Source organism: Diceros bicornis, chromosome 8, assembly GCF_020826845.1.
Source record: "Diceros bicornis minor isolate mBicDic1 chromosome 8, mDicBic1.mat.cur, whole genome shotgun sequence".
NCBI classification, from domain to species: Eukaryota; Metazoa; Chordata; class Mammalia; order Perissodactyla; family Rhinocerotidae; genus Diceros; species Diceros bicornis.
The window spans coordinates 20,119,080-20,137,399 of record NC_080747.1 but is presented as its reverse complement, the minus strand read 5'-3'; the positions used below and the strand labels follow the sequence as shown (position 1 = coordinate 20,137,399).

General features: G+C 46.9%; 1 protein-coding gene across 1 annotated transcript in view; it reads left to right on the top strand.

Moving 5' to 3' along the window:
* Positions 1–13,985: 13,985 nt before the first annotated feature.
* The window catches only part of CCDC149 (coiled-coil domain containing 149), a 95,212-nt gene continuing 90,877 nt past the window's right edge, over positions 13,986–18,320 (top strand). Inside the window, exon 1 of the mRNA XM_058546821.1 lies at positions 13,986–14,067. Coding sequence (XP_058402804.1) covers positions 14,020–14,067 — 48 coding nt within the window. The 5' untranslated portion in view covers positions 13,986–14,019. The remainder of the gene's footprint in view (positions 14,068–18,320) is intronic.

Sequence of the window (18,320 nt, the reverse complement as noted above, 5' to 3'; positions counted from 1 at the left end):
CTGATCTCATCACTTTGTGGCATAAAAGCCTTTGGGTCAGACTGCTAGTTGGGCCCCTTACCCCAATCTCTTTTATTCTTTCTGGGCACATGACCACGCAGCTGGCAAGTACATTTCCCAGCCTCCTTTGCAGTGTTATGTGGCCATATGACTAAGTTCTCACCAAGAGAATCTGAAAGGAAGGGACATACGACATTTCCCTCTCACTTGCTTAGAAGGAAATTGCTAACCCTGGACATTTTTCCCTTCCCACAGCTGGAACACACTTGGGTCAGCAACCCAGCTTCAAACCTGCACTTGAGGACAGTGTCCGCCGTGAAGGAAGACCTACAACACGTAAGGAACCTACGGCCCCTAATGGCCTTGGGGAGCAGGGCTGCCCCGCCAGCCTGTCACGTGTTCAAGCCACTACATATTTGGGTCTCTGTTACTGAAGTTTCACTTTAATCCTAATACACCCTTCAAAGGCTCCAAGCGCTTGTGTGATAAATTCCAACTTCCTTAACGTGGCTAAAGCTCTGGCCCTCCCTCCAGCCAGATCTCCTGTCACTCTCTTCCCCACTCTCTGTGCTTGGGTTAAGCTAGTCTTCATGAAGTTCTTTTGTCTCACACGGTTCTCTCTGCCTGGGGGCCCTCCTTCTCAGCCCATCCTCTTGCCTTGCTAACTTTTACACATCCTTCAGGATGTGGATTCCCTATTATATGCTCTCATAGCATCCTTGTATTTTTCTTTCATAGCACTTATCACCTTGCTAATTAAATAATCATTTGCATAACTGTTTGATATCTGCTTCACCGCTACACTGTAGACATCACTGGGGACAAGGACCATGTCCTTCTTGTCCTAAACAATGCCTGGCACATAGTAGATATTCAGAGAGTATTTGTTGAATGTTATTGAATGAGCTTGTAAAATGGCTGACCGAGGTTTGTAGTTTAGGCTTGTGGCCATATGAACCTGCCCATATGGGTATCAACCTACGACCTTGGCTTCGTCGTTATTATGCTCACAAATCAGCTGAGCTCACTCCACCAGGCTCTGGGCCTCCTGAGTTTGTTCCTTATAGGCCATCTTGAGTGTCAACAGGGACACTTCTGATAATAGAATCTCTCTCTTTAAAAAATTGGTTTATGGATGAAAAAGTCCAAAGTATATAGGATGCTGAGTTTAGCAGAATCTGTATGTAAATTGGTATTTTGCTGGTGATCAATCTTGTGCTAAAACTGGAAAATCAATAAAAAAAAGAAAATCTAAGGGGAAAAATAAGTTGTAGACATTTTTGGTCCAATGAGTTTCCAAGGCCGAGGACACTGCATCTGAGACCAAGGTTACAGTCTGTTTGAAAGGAGTGTGCAAGAAAACCAGACGACCATCTCACACACGCAGAGTAGAGCAGAAACTCCCAGTGAGATAAAAGTTCCAAAGGCAATGCTTCCTAGAGCACTGCCTGGGAAAGGCCTGTGCAGTCTTCTCGAGACTAAGAAGGGATTCATCAGACCTGAACAGCAGTTCCAGGATCTCTCGAGCTGCAGAGTTCACTGAACTGCTGTAGAGACAAGAGCTGACCTCGTGTGCCAGTGATTGCAGAAACAGTAGTGAGATTTAGGACATTGAAGTATAGCGAAAAAGAATAAAAATGAGTAAAAACACCTCATCTCAGAGCCTTCAACTAGATATCAAAATGGGTTGGCACAATAGAAAGATATGGATTGCATGGGGGAAGGGCAAATGATGCTGAGTCAGCCCTAGCTCAAATCACTTGTGATGGAAGAAAGGCAGAAAGCCTTGGGAATGGTTAAGCACTCACTGGGGAGCTAGGAGACCTCTACACTGTGAACTTTCTCCAGATAATTTATGTAGATGCCTAATTATCTTTGTTATTAATGGAGGAAGTGTTGTTGAAAAGAAAATAGCTGTTATGGGTTAAATTGTGTCCCCCTCCCCAAATTCATATGTTGAGATCCTAACTCCCAGTACCTCAGAATGTGACCTTATTTGGAAATAGGGTCATTGTAGATGTAATTAGTTAAGTTAAGATGAGGTTGCACTGGTGTAGGGTGGGCCCCTCATCCAATATGACTGTTGTCCTTATGAAAAGGGGAAATTTGGACTCAGAGACAGACACGCATAGAAGGAAGACAATGTAAAGAGACACAGGGAGAAGATGTCCATCTACAAACCAAGGAGAGAGGCCTAGAACAGATTCTTGCCTCACGTCCCTCAGAAGGAACCAACACAACGGATTTTGATTTCATACTTCCAGCCTCCAGAACTGTGAGACAATAAATTTCTGCTGTTAAAACCACCCCCTCTGTGGTCCTTTGTCACAGCATCCCTGAAAACTAATACAGTAGCCTAGCACAAGTGCAGACCGCATGGAGCTGCGAGTCAGCTTAGTCCTGGATCCACCCCTTACCAGCTGTGTGACTTTGGTCAAGTCATTTAAAAACTCCAAAATTCCCAGCTTCCTTTTCTTGCAAATGCGGATAATCAGCAGCGATATTCAGATTATTTAACAGCCCATAAGGTACACTGAAGAGGCTAGCAGTTCCACAAATGGCCACAGAAGAGTGACTCCAGGCACATTAGTTCTTGAAGATTCATTCCAGTCTTGTTTAGGCTAGGCGGGCACCAAGCGTTTACCTGCTGAGGTGCCAGCACCACCACCAGGGCTCTGTCTACCCCTTCAGCATCCAGTCAGCTCAGGCCAGGGAGACACATGGGGACAGGAGCCATTGTGTGGGAACCCCACAGAGTCTCAGACATGATGGGGGCCCCCTGGCCAAGCCCACTTGGGCCTCTCCCGGGCTGGAGTGTTTGGTGTGGGAGAGGTGTAGGGTAAGGGATTCATTCAAGGGGCACAGAGCAGCTGTTATTTACCAATCTGTAAAGGAGTATTTTATAATTTCAATAATCAATAGGGCCTTCCTGGTTTTTACCCACTGAACATCAGACCTGGGATGATTACCAGTTACTTATACAGTTTTGTGAAGATGAAATGAAGTGACACATGTCAAGTGCTTAGCAAAGTGCCTAGCATACAGCAAGTGCTCAATAAATGCTAGTTGACATTATAAGTAAGAAGAATGGTATTTAAATAGACCTCAAGAAACATTTATTAAGCACCTGCTATGTCCTAGGTACTGTCCTGGGCAGTAGGGATACAGAGATGAATATGGCACAACCCCTGCCCTCAAGGAGTCTGTTTTTATTCTTTTTTACTTCCCTGGTTTTCATAATGAAGGGAGGTGGAGAGTCTTTTAGCGTTTCGGTGACTGTCTTTGTCGGTTCCCCCTTCCTTTCCACACAAGATGTCCTCACGCCTTCCTCATTTGAGTATTTCTTTAGGGACTCTCCTGTGCCATGGTTTGGCTTAAATAATCTCTGAACTGATAGATTCTAAAAAAACAAAACAAAAAACTTGTATTGAGGCCTGAATTCAATTGATTTTGTTTCTATTAAGATAAAAAATGTCAGGCTTGGTTAATACTTGCCCAGTATTCTTTTTTCAAACGGCACCAAAGGATCATTTGTGATAAAAATTAGATGCTGATAGCTTGTTTCCAAAGATGACGGCCATCAGATTCTTCCCTTCCTGTATGCACATGGCTCCACCATGCCCATCTAGAGTAGAATCTATTCCTCTACCTTCTTGAATCTGAGCAGACCTGTGACTACTGTGACCAATAGGATATGGTGGAAGTGACGCTAAGCCAGTTCTACAGCTGGCCTTTAAGAAGACTGGCAACTTCCACTTTGCTATGGTCTGAATGTTTGTGTTCCCTCAAAATCCATATGTTGAAATTCTAACCCTAAAGTGATGGCGTTAGGAGGTGGGAGGTGATTAGGTCATGAATGCTCTGCCCCAATGACAGGGATTAAAAGAGACTCCAGAGAGCTAGCTCACCCCTTCCATCATGTCAGATCACAACAAAAAGATAGCCATCTAGGAAGTGGGCACTCACCAGACACTGAATCTGCCTGCACCATGATCTGGGACTTCCCAGCCTCTGGAAACGTGAGAAATAAATTTCTGTTGTTTTTAAGCCACTCGGATTTTGGTATTTTGTTATAGCAGCCTGAATGGACAAAGACACACTTCCTTTCCTTGAAACACTTGCTCTTGGGAAGCTCCCTTTGAGAACCAGGCTCTATGTTGTGGGAAGCTCAACATGAAGAGACATGAGTAGGTGTTCCAGTTGCCAGCCTCAGCTGAGTTCTCAGCTGACAGCCAACACTGACTGCCAGCCATGTTAGTGAGCCGTCTGAGACATCCAGTCCAGTCGAGCCTTCAGAGGACCACAGCCCCAGCCTCTATCTGACCTCCACTCAGCAGACTGCACATGAGAACCACTCAGCTGAGCCCAGTCAACTGACAAAATTTAGTATCCCACAAGAATAGACAATAAATTGATGTTTAAGTCACTAAGTTTTGGGCGGTTTGTTGCTAGTAACCAGATTCTGCTCTTCATGAACCTCAAATATTCTCAACTTCAAAGCATTGAGAGGGAGCCAAGGCATGGGAATCAGAAGTTCTGGGCTCTTGCTACAGCTCTGTCCTTAACAAGCTCTGTGGCCTTGGGCACAGTGCTTTATCACTCTGGGCCTCTATTTCTTCTCTTGTACCATCAGGGGTCCAGATCTCTAAGATTCCTCATACTTCCAACACTCTATGGTGCAGTAATCTTTCTTGGATGATATTAACAGCACTTCCACTAACCTTTTGTAGAGAGTTCCACCTAAATGTAAAATTCTGCTTAATTTCATAGAGTCATAGACCTTCAAGGTCATCTGGCCCAATCTGTTCATTGCATGACACTAAGTCACAGAGAAGTGAAGGTGCCCCAACTCCCACACTCACTGCTCCAACCTGCTGCTCTCTTTTTAAAGTTTTTGTCCAGTTACCACTTCCTTCACCTTGGAAAGGGGTCATTGCTTCCTTTTTCAAATGTTCTGGGATTTGGTGAGTAAACTTGCTAGCGCGTGCTTCCTGTGTCTTTGTAGTCTTTGATCCTGCCCTCTCCCAGCTTTCCAAATGGACTTGGTTTTTCTTTTTGTGTGTTTTTAATTTTTTTCAAGGTTTTTTTCTTTTTACTTTTTTTATTACAGTAAAATATAGGTAACATAAAATTTGCCATTTTAATCTTTTTTTTTTTTTCATGAGGACGATTAGCCCTGAGCTAACATCTGTTGCCAATCCTCCTCTTTTTGCTGAAGAAGATTGGCCCTGGGCCAATCTGTGCCCATCTTCCTCCACTTTATATGTGGGACGCCTGCCACAGCATGGCCTGATGAGCGGTGCACAGGTCCATGCCCAGGATCCGAACCTGCGAACCCTGGGCCGCCACAATGGAGCACGTGAACCCAATCACTACGCTACCAGGCTGGCCTCAACCCATTTTAATAATTTTTAAGGGTACCAGATGGATCTAGTTTTCGTGGTTCATTCCTGGTTCCTGAAGAGGCTGAATGTATGACACGTCATAGCTGAAGAGGCCAATTCTGGAACAATCTCTCCATGTTTCTGCAGTGTTCAGCTGCTTGGAGAACTTGGCTACTAGACTAAGAGCCTTGTGGACAGAGGACCCGGTCTTAGCCTGGTTGTCATCCCCACAGCCTAGCTCAGCATATTGGACAACCTCAAGAAATGTTTGTTGAGTGAATAAATGAGCCTGTATGTTAAAGGAGACCCTCCTAAGACTCTCTTATATCACCTTAAGGTTATTTTTCCTGTCTCCTGGGAACAAATAGGGTTAATAAATGGCAACCATTGTGTCACATGTGGGCATATAAGGGGCGTATATGTGCCTCTTTTCCCAAAGGTAAGCTACTCGATGGCACGGACATGATCAGCTCGTAAATACCCTTGCTGACTGTCTCCCTTTAGAAATCACGTTTACTTGCCATGTTGTGTTTCTGTTAGAGAACAAAGAGAAACATGCCCTTAGGTGACTGAAGGAGGTCAAAGCATTATAATTGGTGTCACCAAGGGCTGACAATTTCCGCCCCACGGATGTAATAAAAGTGAGCAGATCACTGCCATCCTTTGAAACATTTGCTCAAGAACGCCCACAAACCGCGCAGTGGGCTGCAGCCAAACACCTCTGCATGTGCCCCCAGCCCAGGTGAGCCACAGCAGCTAGGGCCCCACAACAGTTCGGACATTGAAAGGAATCGCAGCTGTGGGGGAAAGCATTTGTCACTAATGGAATGAAGAGACAGTGAAACCCGTTGGTCTGGCTTTGTCTCTTGGAGTCTTGAATCTCCTCTCTCACTCACAAGTTGCAGAGGAAGGCGTGGCCCAGAGAGGCTATTCCCAAACTGTGACAGGTTCTCTTTGCTGTCGCGGTCACGGCCAGCTGAAGAGGCTGCTACCAAGTAGGAGGGGCACACCATTAGACAAACGCCATGACCCGGTATGAGGGCGGAAGATAAAAATCGACATCCAGTGTTCTGAAGGACAGCCTAATGGACAATAAATATTTCACCAGCTGCCGCCATTTATATGGAATGCCACGTTTTCACCTTCTCTATCAAATTGCTTTCTTTTTTTTTCCTCCCCCAAGCCCTGTTATTCTTGCATTGTGTGGAAGGAAAAACAACACTTCTGTCACTTCATTAGCGAATTCTGTGCACACAGTAGGTGCTTGATAAGGTTAATTCTCTTTTTTGTCTCCCCTTTCATTGAAATAAGCCTGCCCATCTCTACTGGACAAAAACTGTCCCCCCACCCTACGACAAAAATCAGACAGGAGGACAATGTGGGTGATCCTATTTTAGACTGTCATCAGACTATTTTTTTTAATAAGCCTTCCAGAGCAACAGGGTCAGTTCCTCTCTTGGCCTGCAGGAGAGGCCAGTGGCCCTCAAGTCAGACGTTTCTATTTTCAGCTCCCCAAGTCCAGAGAGCTGTAACCTCTGCCTCGCTGAGGGCCACACAGCCAACCCGTCAGCCGCAAGGGCCTGCAGCCTCTCTGCATTTACATTTCCATAAATTTACATCAAATTTGTGCTGAATCATATCCCCTCCCATGAAGAAGAAATGAAATACATTATCAATAAGTAAAACAAATTTGAATAATCTGAGAGCGGAGTGACTTTCCCTGACTCTTTTCTATTTAACTCCTTCCTTGGGCTGCAGTCTCACTCCACTCCTCAACCAGCGCGGGTTGGATTTTTCCCGAACCACCCCTGTGCCCAAGGGTTTCCACTTTTCTCCCACGGTACTTGATTTTCTAACCTCTCATCAGGAGCCCCAGGCCCTGCATCTCCCTCTGCCTCTCCTTTCCTTCCTCCCCTCCTCCAGTTCATCGCCCTTTCCTGCTGACATCTCAGTCCCTCTTCTCAGAACCCTTCCATCAGCAGAAGGAGCTGCACCTCTGCCTCCCGGCCCCTACTCGGTGCCTCACAACACCCCAGGCAATCACACCCACACCCCGCACCTCCTCAGGATGGCAATTGCAGTCCCCAGCCTGCCAGGTTGTCATCAGCCCTACTCAGTCATATTGAGCACCTCCACTGCGTTCAGCGGGGAGTTGAACTTCCTTCCACCCCCTGCTGCCCGGCTGATTGGCAGCCAGCGGGGTTTAGGGGCAGCAGCAAGCAATTGATTGTTTGCTGCTGGGCAGGGAGGGCTCAGCAGCGGCAGAGAGAGGGCCCAGGAGCTCAGGGGGCTAAGAGACAGAGGATGCTCTGAGTCAGGATTCTGGCCAGAATCTCCTGTCTGTCTGTCTGGTGTCTGGCTGCTGGTCCTGGTAGGGAAATGAGGGATGAGACCCTTTGCAGAGTATCCCTAGGTTGGGAGGAGAGAGGATGCTTATCTTTTACAGAATTGAGGCCAGTGGCCCAGGGTACCTCAGGTCTCAGGGCTCTGCAGGAGGCCAGACTGCAGTGTCCCCTGGGATCTGTAGTCCCCTGCCCCTGGATGAAATCAAGAACAAAGGAAGGCATTTAGCAACCAGCCCACGGGGGGCTCCCGGCAGGACCTGTCAAAATGGCCCTCCCTTGACAAGAGCAAGAATTGGGATCCTTGGCTCATATAGAGCTAATTAAAAAAAATTATATATATATATATATCTCACTATAAGCCACAGTCATTATGAATCATTTTCTTCCTAGGCTCATCAGACTGAGTTTCTTTTTTTCTTCTTGGTGAGGAAGATTGGCCCTGAACTAACATTTGTGCCAATCTTCCTCTATTTTGTATGTGGGACGCTGCCACAGCATGGCTTGATGTGTGGTATGTAGGTGCGCTCCCGGGATCCAAACTCGTGAACCCTGGGCCGACAAAGCAGAGTGCGTGAACTTAACCACTACGCCACCAGGCCAGCCCCCAGACTGAGTTTCTTAATTCAGGTGGGAGAAAAGTGACTGGGAGAGGTGTGGCCATGAATATTGCCCCAATTGTATAGTTTAGAGAAAAACTGAGCCAAACATCTCTCCTGGAGATTTGCTTAGTTTCCTTCAGTGAGAACTCTGACGTTTTCGCTGGGGCAGCCAGAAGCTGAACTGAAAATGCTGTCTGGAGAAGTCGCATCAAAAGCTTTAGGGCTTTCCCACGTGTCTGGGGCTATTGGGACTTGGCTAAAGTCATCTTGCAAGTCATTGGAGAACCGTGACCAGAGGCTTCGGTTTCTACCAAAAGTTCACGTCATCCTTTCTTTCCCAGTCTCTCCAGAGATCTTATGTTTTGTTTTGTTTTGTTTTTGTCAGTATTTGCTGGTTCAATTTCTCAGATTAAGCTATTTTGGAGTTTGCACATCTAAAACCCTCTCAAACTTTCAAAAGTGAAAAGCAGCACTCAAAATCATCTAAGCACTTTCTTTTAACGCTATATGTGCATAAAAATAAATAAATAAAGCTGGCCCTGGGGCTATGAATATGTGTAGAAAAACTGGGTCCCTAGAGATTTTTCAGAGAGCTGAGGGGATGTGAAAACGGAGGCTAAAGCCAGCATTTCAATATTTAGTGGCAAATCTAAGACAAGGTACCTTGTTTTAAACTGGTCCTGTGAAAATGAACTGTCAGATGTAGCATTTAATGCACTGCTTTTATCAGAGGTAAGGATAGTTGGGGAGTGGTTTTATTTTTTTCTTTGAAAAAAGTTAGCCACAGCCCACTCTCACCACTCCTGTTCAACATAGTACTGGAGGTTTTGGCCAGAGCAATTAGGCAAGAAAAAGGAATAAAAGGAATCCAAATAGGTAACGAAGAAGTGAAACTCTCACTATTTGCAGATGACATGATTGTATATATAGAAAACCCTAAAGAATCTGTTGGAAAACTGTTAGAAACAATCAACAACTACAGCAAAGTTGCAGGGTACAAAATCAATCTACAAAAATCAGTTGCATTTCTATATGCTAATAATGAACTAACAGAAAGAGAGCTCAAAAAGATAATACCATTTACAATTGCATCAAAAAGAATAAAATACCTAGGAATAAATCTTACCAAGGAGGTGAAGGACCTATGCAATGAGAACTACAAGACATTATTGAGGGAAATCCACGATGACATAAAGAAATGGAAAGATATCCCATGTACGTGGATTGGAAGAATAAACATAGTTAAAATGTCTATATTACCTAAAGCAATCTACAGACTCAATGCAATCCCAATCAGAATCCCAATGACATTCTTCACAGAAATAGAAAAAAGAATACTAAAATTTATATGGGGCAACAAAAGACCCCGAATAGCTAAAGAAATCCTAAAGAAAAAGAACAAAGCAGGAGGCATCACAATTCCTGACTTCAAAACATACTACAAAGCAATAGTAATCAAAACAGCATGGTACTGGTACAAAAACAGACACACAGATCAATGGAACAGAACTGAAAGCCCAGAAATAAAACCACACATATACGGACAGCTAATTTTCGACAAAGGTGCTAAGAACATGCAATGGAGAAAGGAAAGTCTCTTCAATAAATGGTGTTGGGAAAACTGGACAGCCACATGCAAAAGAATGAAAGTGGACCATGTGCTATCGCCATTCACAAAAATTAACTCAAAATGGATCAAAGACCTGAAGGTGAGACCTGAAACTATAAAACTCATAGAAGAAAATATAGGCAACACACTATTTGACATTGGTTTTAAAGGAATCTTTTCGGATGACATGCCTACTCAGACTAGGGAAACTAAAGAAAAAATAAACAAGTGGGACTTTATCAGATTAAAGAGCTTTTATAAGACAAATGAAACCAGAATCAAGATGAACAAACAACCAACCAGCTGGGAGAGAATATTTGCAAAACATACATCTGACAAGGGGTTGATCTCCATAATATATAAAGAACTCACACAACTGAACAACAAAAAAACAAACAACCCGATCAAAAAATGGGCAGAGGAAATGAACAGACACTTCTCCAAGGAAGATATACAGATGGCCAATAGGCACATGAAAAGATGCTCAACATCACTAATCATCAGGGAAATGCAAATCAAAACAACACTAAGATACCACCTCACGCCCGTTAGAATGGCTATAATCACCAAGACAAAAAACAACAAATGTTGGAGAGGATGTGGAGAAACAGGAACCCTCATACACAGCTGGTGGGAATGCAAATTGGTGCAGCCTCTATGGAAAACGGTATGGAGATTCCTCAAAGAATTAAAAATAGAGATGCCCTATGATCCAGCCATCCCACTACTGGGAATCTATCCAACGCACCTGAAATCAACAATCCAAAGAGGCTTATGCACCCCTATGTTCATTGCAGCATTATTCACCATAGCCAAGAAGTGGAAGCAACCTAAGTGTCCCTCGACTGACGATTGGATTAAGAAAATGTGGTATATATATACAATGGAATACTACTCAGCCATAAAAAAAGGCAAAATCGTCCCATTTGCAACAACATGGATGGGCCTGGAGCGTATTATGTTAAGTGAAATAAGCCAGAAAGAGAAAGACAAACACTGTATGATCTCACTCATATGTGGAATATAAACCAACACATGGACAGAGAAAACTGGACTGTGGTTACCAGGGCAGTGGGGGTGGGGGGTGGGCACAAGGGGTGAAGGGAGTCATATATGTGGTGATGGACAAACAAAAATGTACAACCCAAAATTTCACAATGTTAGAAACCATTAAAACATCAATAAAAAAAAAAAAAAGTTAGCCACAATATAATTAGCTTTATTTTTGTCAGCCTGGGCTGCTGCTGATGAGGTGTCTGGAGGCCTTCTGGTATAGGTGCCTAAAAGCTTAAACTGCATTTAATTATTATTATTACTCAATGTCAGGCTACATAAACGAAAAGAGATAAAACAGCATTGCTTGCAGCTGTGTCGCCTTGGTTTGTGATTTCATCACATCTCACAGGCTAAGCAGGTTCGAGCAGGCACTTGGGACATGAAACCTCGAAGGGAAACCCAGACAACTGGAGATGCCGTTTCAACTGAGTTGGCACTTTCTCCACGTGCTGGGGGAGGGTAGAGGCTTGCCACTCTTTGATTTTCCTCCCCAATTTGTTTTTTAATACCTGAATAGCTGGCTGACTTTCTCCAGGGAAAGGAAGCAAATAGGGAAAATGGAGTCACACAGAGAGTTGTCTTAAAGGTACGTGGTCTCTAACGTGAAAATTTTTTGGCTCCCAGAAGCTCTCTGATTGTCTGTCCTGCTGCCTAAAATACCAGTCAAGGCTCCAAAGCAGCAGCGGTACAGACAGCCGCAGCTAAACATGGAAACTGGAAGGGGCGGGCTGCTTTCCCACCTGACTGCCAGCAGAGAGCAAGGTGCAGACGGGAGGCAGTGGAAGGCAGATGGACTAAGTTATGCCCACTCTTCTACAGTCTATTTCATGGACAGGTCAGAATGAAACCAGATGGTCTGCCAGAGGGCAATAGATCGGCAAACAGTACCTTGCTTCTTAGCGTGAGCCATCGGGCTGTTAGGAACAAGTGCTTGGCGCTGAGTTAACCCTAGACGTTCAGCTCAGGGATGACCTTCTTTCCACCTCTTTGGATTAAAAGAAGAATGGATCAAGTGGCCCATAATGGTCAGAAGAACAGAAACCTTAGATGCATTCTAGCTCCTTCTTTTTCTCTTCTTGTTCCCTGTAGCGTTAGTTTGCAAAACCTCGATGGCAATGTTTGCAAACTCCTCCCAGACAGGGACCATGGTCTGCGATGTTATTGAATGTCCCCAGGATGAATACAGTATTTGTACGCAACAAGCACCGAATAAACATGCTGCCTAGTGGACTGGGTCCTTCTCCTCCCCCCTGGCCTGCCAGAATCTCTTGTAGAATCTTCTTTAGATGAGGACCCAACAAGCCATGACGCCAGGAGCTGTTGCTTTTTAAGGGCTGCCAAGGAGAGTTCAGGTCATCCAGGGTCTACATCAGTAGTGTCACCGTCTACATCAGTTACCACCCCAAACCTTAGCGGCTTAAAACAGCAAGTTTATTTAGTGCGTGATCTGTGCGTCAGCAAATTGGGCAAAGCTCAGGGGGGTAGTTCTTCTGCTGGTCTCAGCTGGGCCCATGCACGCATCGCTGCTAGCTAGGGGTCAGTGGCCTCACTCACATTTGTGGCAGTTTGTTAGTTGTTGGTCATGAGTCCTTCATTGTCCAGCAAGCTATTCTGGGCTCGTTTCTATGGTGGTGATCACAGGTTCCCAAGAGGGTAAGCAAGGATAAACCTCACTGCACAAGTGCTCTGCAAGCCTCATTGTGTAGCACATTTGCAGACATTACATTGACCAAAGCAGGTCACATGGCCGAGCCCAGAGTCAAAGTTACAGACAGCGGCTGGGACACGGGCAGGGAATAATTGACGCCATTTTGCAAGCAATCCACCACCCCAACAAAACAAGGCCAAGAGCAGAATGCAATATGTTCAGCTCCCAGGGGTGATGCTTCATTTTTAGGTTTCCAAGAAGCTGAAGAGGGCCCCTTGAGCCTGAAGTCCTAGTAGAGTCTCTGTTTCTCCACTTTTCAGGCCTCTGTTTCCTCATCTGATAGATGGGGATAACATCCCTCTCACAGGGCTGATCCAGGATCAACAGGGACTAAAAATAATAAATAAATGTTGGCTGTGAGGCTCCCACAACTGTAAAACGCGTTCACGACTTCACCTACCTGCTCATCTCCACAGGCAGTGCTCCCGCAAGTATGGAAAGCTCACTGTTGGTGGTGGTCCATCAGAGGATTTTAGGCGGCACACGAAGACCACCTTGAATAATATTGACTCATGTGTGAGATTCGCCCACCCTCCATTTGACGCTGTCTTGAACACCTCTCGACGCATGCTAAGCATCACAGAGCTTTTGGTCCTACTTAGAATTCAGTATTTTATTTTCAGTTTTTACATTTGCTTTCTATTTATGACAGCTGATAATTTAAGAAATAAATATAAATAAACATGAGTAGCTTTGAAAACAATGTTAAATGTATATAGCATGTGGTGCATTCACGCCCGCGTTCAACAAAAGCGTATTTGTGGAGGACCCACTGTGTGCCAGGCCCCGCACCTGCCGTTCATCAGAGAACAAAGCTGACCCCCTGCCCGGGTGGGCTGCCACTCTGGTGGTGGGAGTCGTGATGGGGGGCAGGGAACGGCTGGATGGGGGCATTTGCTTCTTGCGGGGGACGCACAGGTGCCCGCCTCCAGCCCTGGAGCGCCATAACGCTGGGGTCGGGAGTTTCCCGCGGGCGGAGACCCCGGCCGCCCCTTCCCTCCGAGGCCGGGCGCGGGGCCGGGGCGGAGGTCGGCGCTCCGGGGCTGCGCGGGTCGGGCCGGGCTGCGGCTGCGGCTCCTCCTCCCCTTCCTCCGCGGAGCTGACGTGGAGCCCACAGCGCGGGCGGCCCGGGAGGCGGCGGCGCGGCGGCTCGGAGGCGCCCGGCCCTCTCGGGGCCGCGCGGGGCGCGGTGGCGGTGGCGGCGACGGCGGCGGCGCGGCGGGAGGAGGCGGAGGCGGAGGCGGAGGCGGAGGCGGAGGCGGAGGCGGAGGAGGAGGGCGGCCTCCCCGAAGCCGGCCCGCGCCTGCAGGAGGCGGCCATGAACAGCGACCGCACCGAGAGCGACTGGCAGGGGCTGGTGAGCGAGGTGAGGCCGAGGCGCCGGCCAAGCGGGATGCGCCGGGCCGAGCAGCCGCCAACCCCGGGCCCGCGCCCCCGGGGGCCGAGCCGGGGCAGGGACGCGCGGGAGACGCGCACCCGGTGGCCGCGGCGCGCTGCCCCCGCGCGACCCGCCAGGTGCGCCGCTCCTCCCGCGCTTCCCGGTCTACCCGGGCGCCACTTTCTTCCGCGCCATCTGGTGCCAGCCTTTGGGGAGGGGCCTTCCCTCCGGCACAGGGATCCGGTGGAGAAGGAGCCAAGCCCCACCTGCCATCCTGGTCACCACTGTTTTGGAGCAGAACGATTGGACGCCCAGGGCTGAAGAGGAAAGGTGGTGCCAGGGAGGAAATCCGGGCCCTGGGGTGACACCCGGGCCAGATGGAATAACCTGCAGCGGAGGTTTGGGTGGGAGAGTTGGAGGTCCTCCGTAGCCTTCATTCATTCACTTATGCAGTTCAATCAACACATGTTTACTGCGGGCCTACTGTGTGTAAGGTGGTGAGACATTTATCAAAAGAGTGAAACAGGTGCAGAAGTCATTCGATTTGTGGAAGCAGAAAACACCATGTCCCCCAAACTATTTTGTCATAAACACCCCTGGGGGCTGCTTTTGGACCCCAGAAATGCTCCACTCTCTCCGTCAGGAGAATCATCCCCCATCCCCCAGGCCAACTTGGGCCTTCTTTTCCTTTACTCCTGTGCACACACTGCACAGTGTAATGGTTTGCTCTCTTCCTTCCTTTGTGGGGTGTTGGAAGGGAAGCCCTGTACGGTCTTCCTCCTTTAATCATTTTCTGGACCTCCAGGTCAGTCTGATAACAGTACTTAATGTCCAGTGTGTGCAAAGCATTGTATTTCTGAAGAGGAATGAGGAATGAGATGTCATAGCTTCTCCCTAGTTTAGTTTGGTTACTCTGGGTCTAGTAGTTGAAAGCTCCTAGCTGTGCAGTATTACAATACATTGTACTGCAGCCTGTTCCTATCTCCTCTAACTATCAGGCTTTATGTCAAGGGACAGATCCTCTGGGGATCTTTTCTCCTGGCCCATTAAAAATCAGACCCAGTAGTCAAGGAGGCTGGAGGTGGTTCTTCATGGAAGTCCAGTGTTGGGCTCTGAAATAGGAGCAGAATGTTCATTACTCCAACAAGTACTTATCGAATGCCTGTTAGGGGTCAGGTGCATTGCTCGGTGCCTGGGATTCAGTGGCGAAGAAAACAGACAACCCCTTCTGCCCTCAAAGAACTCCTGGAGCATATGGTATAGTTTGGGAGGAGAGTCACAGTAAACACTAAGAGAATACTAAAGAACAGAATGTAAAGGATGGAAAAACCAAAGGAAGGAAGTGCTTAATTGCACAGATGTCCTTGGAGTGTGCCTCTCAGTGGTGGGCTCACCTCTTCCTTGCCCTGACCACACTGTATTCTAGCCTAGTGGTCTCCTCACTAGGCTGTGTTTTATTTGGCTCTTTGTTCCAAGTGCTCACAAGCTGAGCTCCATGCAAAGCAGGTGGTCAACAGATGCTTGTAGAATAAGCCAAGATCCTGAAATGGGTCTTTTGGGAGTTGTCTTGCCTGTCCCAGCTGCATTTCTCCAGAGTAATGCCTTGTTGCCTTCCAAGGACATTCGTTAAAGGCATAGGATGTGGAAGGCGCATAGTGAGGGGCTGTGGGGATGTGAAAAGGAATACAACATGCTTCCCACCTTTATAATAGCTAATGGCTATTTCTTTTTCCCCCCAAAGCCCCAGTACATAGTTGTGTATAGTTATATCTTCTTCTGGTTCTTCTATGTGAGCCACCACCACAGCATGGCTACCAACAGATGAGTGGTGTGGTTCCACACCCGGGAACTGAACCCCGGCTGCTAAAGTGGAGCATGCCAAACTTAACCGCTAGGCCATCTGGATTGGCTCTAATGGCTATTTCTTGAGTCCCTCCTCGATGTTAAGCATTTTACGTGGCCTCATTCTCATAATGGTATAAGGTAGGAATTATTTCTAATTTTACAGATAAAGAGACTGTGCTCAGACAGGCTAAGGAACTTGCTCAGAGCCTTACAGCTGGAGGGGGCAGAATTTAAACGCTGGTCTTTCTGACTCATGAGCCTGGGATCACTAGGCTACACTTTGTATTTTAACCATCGATCCATCTGTGTCTTCCACTAGACAGCAGATTCTCCATGGGAGGGGACCGTGTCTTATTCATCTTTGAATCCTCAGCAACTGGATTAAGTGTTTCTCAAAGTATGATCTATAGATCGCCTGCATCGGAGTGGATTGAATTCTCCCCCCACCACAGATATGTCTAAGTCCTAACCTCCCCTGCCCCGACCCTCCTGAATATGACTGTATTTGCAAATAGAGACTTTGCAGATATTATCACGTTAAGCATCTCAAGATGAGATCATCCTGGATTTAGGGTAGGCACTAAATAGAATGACTAGTGTCCTTTTAAGAAAAAGTAAAGATATTCAGAGATTCAAGGGAGAAGGCTACAGAAAGACAGAGACACACTGAGAGGAGGCCATATGAAGATGAAGGCAGAAATTGGAATTCTACAACAACAAGCCAAGGAATGCCAAGGGTTGCCAGCAGCCACCAGAAGCTGGAAGAGGCATGGAACAGATCCTGCTTCAGAGCCTCCAGAAGGAACCAATCCTGCTGACACCTTGATTTGGACTTCTGGCCTCCATAACTATGAGAAAATAAATTTCTGTGTTTTAGGCTACCCAGTTTGTGGTACTTTGTTATGGCAGCCACAGGAAACTAATATACCTACAGCATGAAAGTGCCCAGGGGTGTAGCCTCTAAGTCTGCCTATCCCACAAACTGAGCTACTCAGGTGGTTCTCTGACCCACTCAAGTTTCACTGGCCAGGTGTGGACTGGGTCCGGCGTGGAGAAACTGTCTGGTATTCAGCCAAGCAGGATTCAAGGAAGAGTGTGGTCAGTGGCTAGTGGTGTTTCAAAATGATTTTGGAACCCAGCCGAAGGCACTGGGGAAGATGTCACCAAACACCTGACCTGGGCCAAACGGGCTTTTTGATGGGCTCACATCTTTTTCTGCGGAAGTCCTACTTCTACCTCCCGCCCTGGATCTGCACTCCTCTGCCCTTCCTGCCTGGAGCCCTGTGCTCTCTTTCCATCAGTTTGCTTCCTTCACTTGCCTCTAGGAAGCAGTTTTCATTTAAAATGATCCTACAGAGATCAGTTTTATTTTCCTATTTTTTGTATAACAAGCTGAAATTACAGCCTTCTCTTAGACCCTGAAGTAAACACGGACACGCATGTGAAAGAAGCACGGCAGGGGTCCTGTTTTGGAAATTAAATGTCTGGGGAGGGGACAATGTTCTCCCTATCGCCACCTGAGGTGATCTTTCGAAATCAGGGGGAAATCTTGAAATGCAGCTGTGCAGATATCAATAGCTTGATTTCCAAGATAAAAGTCCTGGTCCTCTCTCAGCCTACTGCCCTATGATAAACCATGCCTGATTCAATTTCACCATTTGAATTTTGGTTAATTAATTAGATTGCAGTACATCTCGTGTTCCTTGAGCATGTGGTATGCAGTGGCTGTGAGGCAGAGAGAAGACAGTTAACCCTGGGCCTCTGCCCAGAGTAGAGCCACTGGCTTTTGGAAGAGAGGGGTCGAATAGGCATGTAGTCTGGCCCTGTGGTTAAGGGTGCAGCTTTGGGTCTCGGTTGTTGACTGAGATCTGAGAGTGAATCTTGGCTCTACTTCTTTCTTTTATTTTTATTATTTGTGCTGAGGAAGATTCACTCTGAGCTAACATCCATGCCAATCTTCCTCTATTTTTTTTTTTTTTTGGTATGTGGGCTGCCAGCACAGTATGGCTGCTAACAGAGCAGTGTAGGTCTGCACCCGGGAACTGAGCCTGGGCTGTAGAAGCGGAGTGCACCAAACTTAACCACTAGGACACCAGGGCTGGCTTCTACCTCTTTCTTGATGCTAATGATCAAAACAGGGAAATTTGGACACAGATGCACAGAGGGAAGACAATGTGAAGACACAGAAGAAAGAAGGCCATATCATGACGGAGGCAGAGCCTGGAGTTATGCAGCTGCAAGCCAAGGAATGCCGAAGGTGGCTGGCAACTACCAGAAGCTAGGAAGAGGCAAGGAAGGATCGGCCTCTAGAACCTTATTAGGGAGCATGGCCCTACTGACACCTTGATTTTGGACTTCTAGCCTCCAGGACTATCAGAGAATTAATTTCTGTTGTT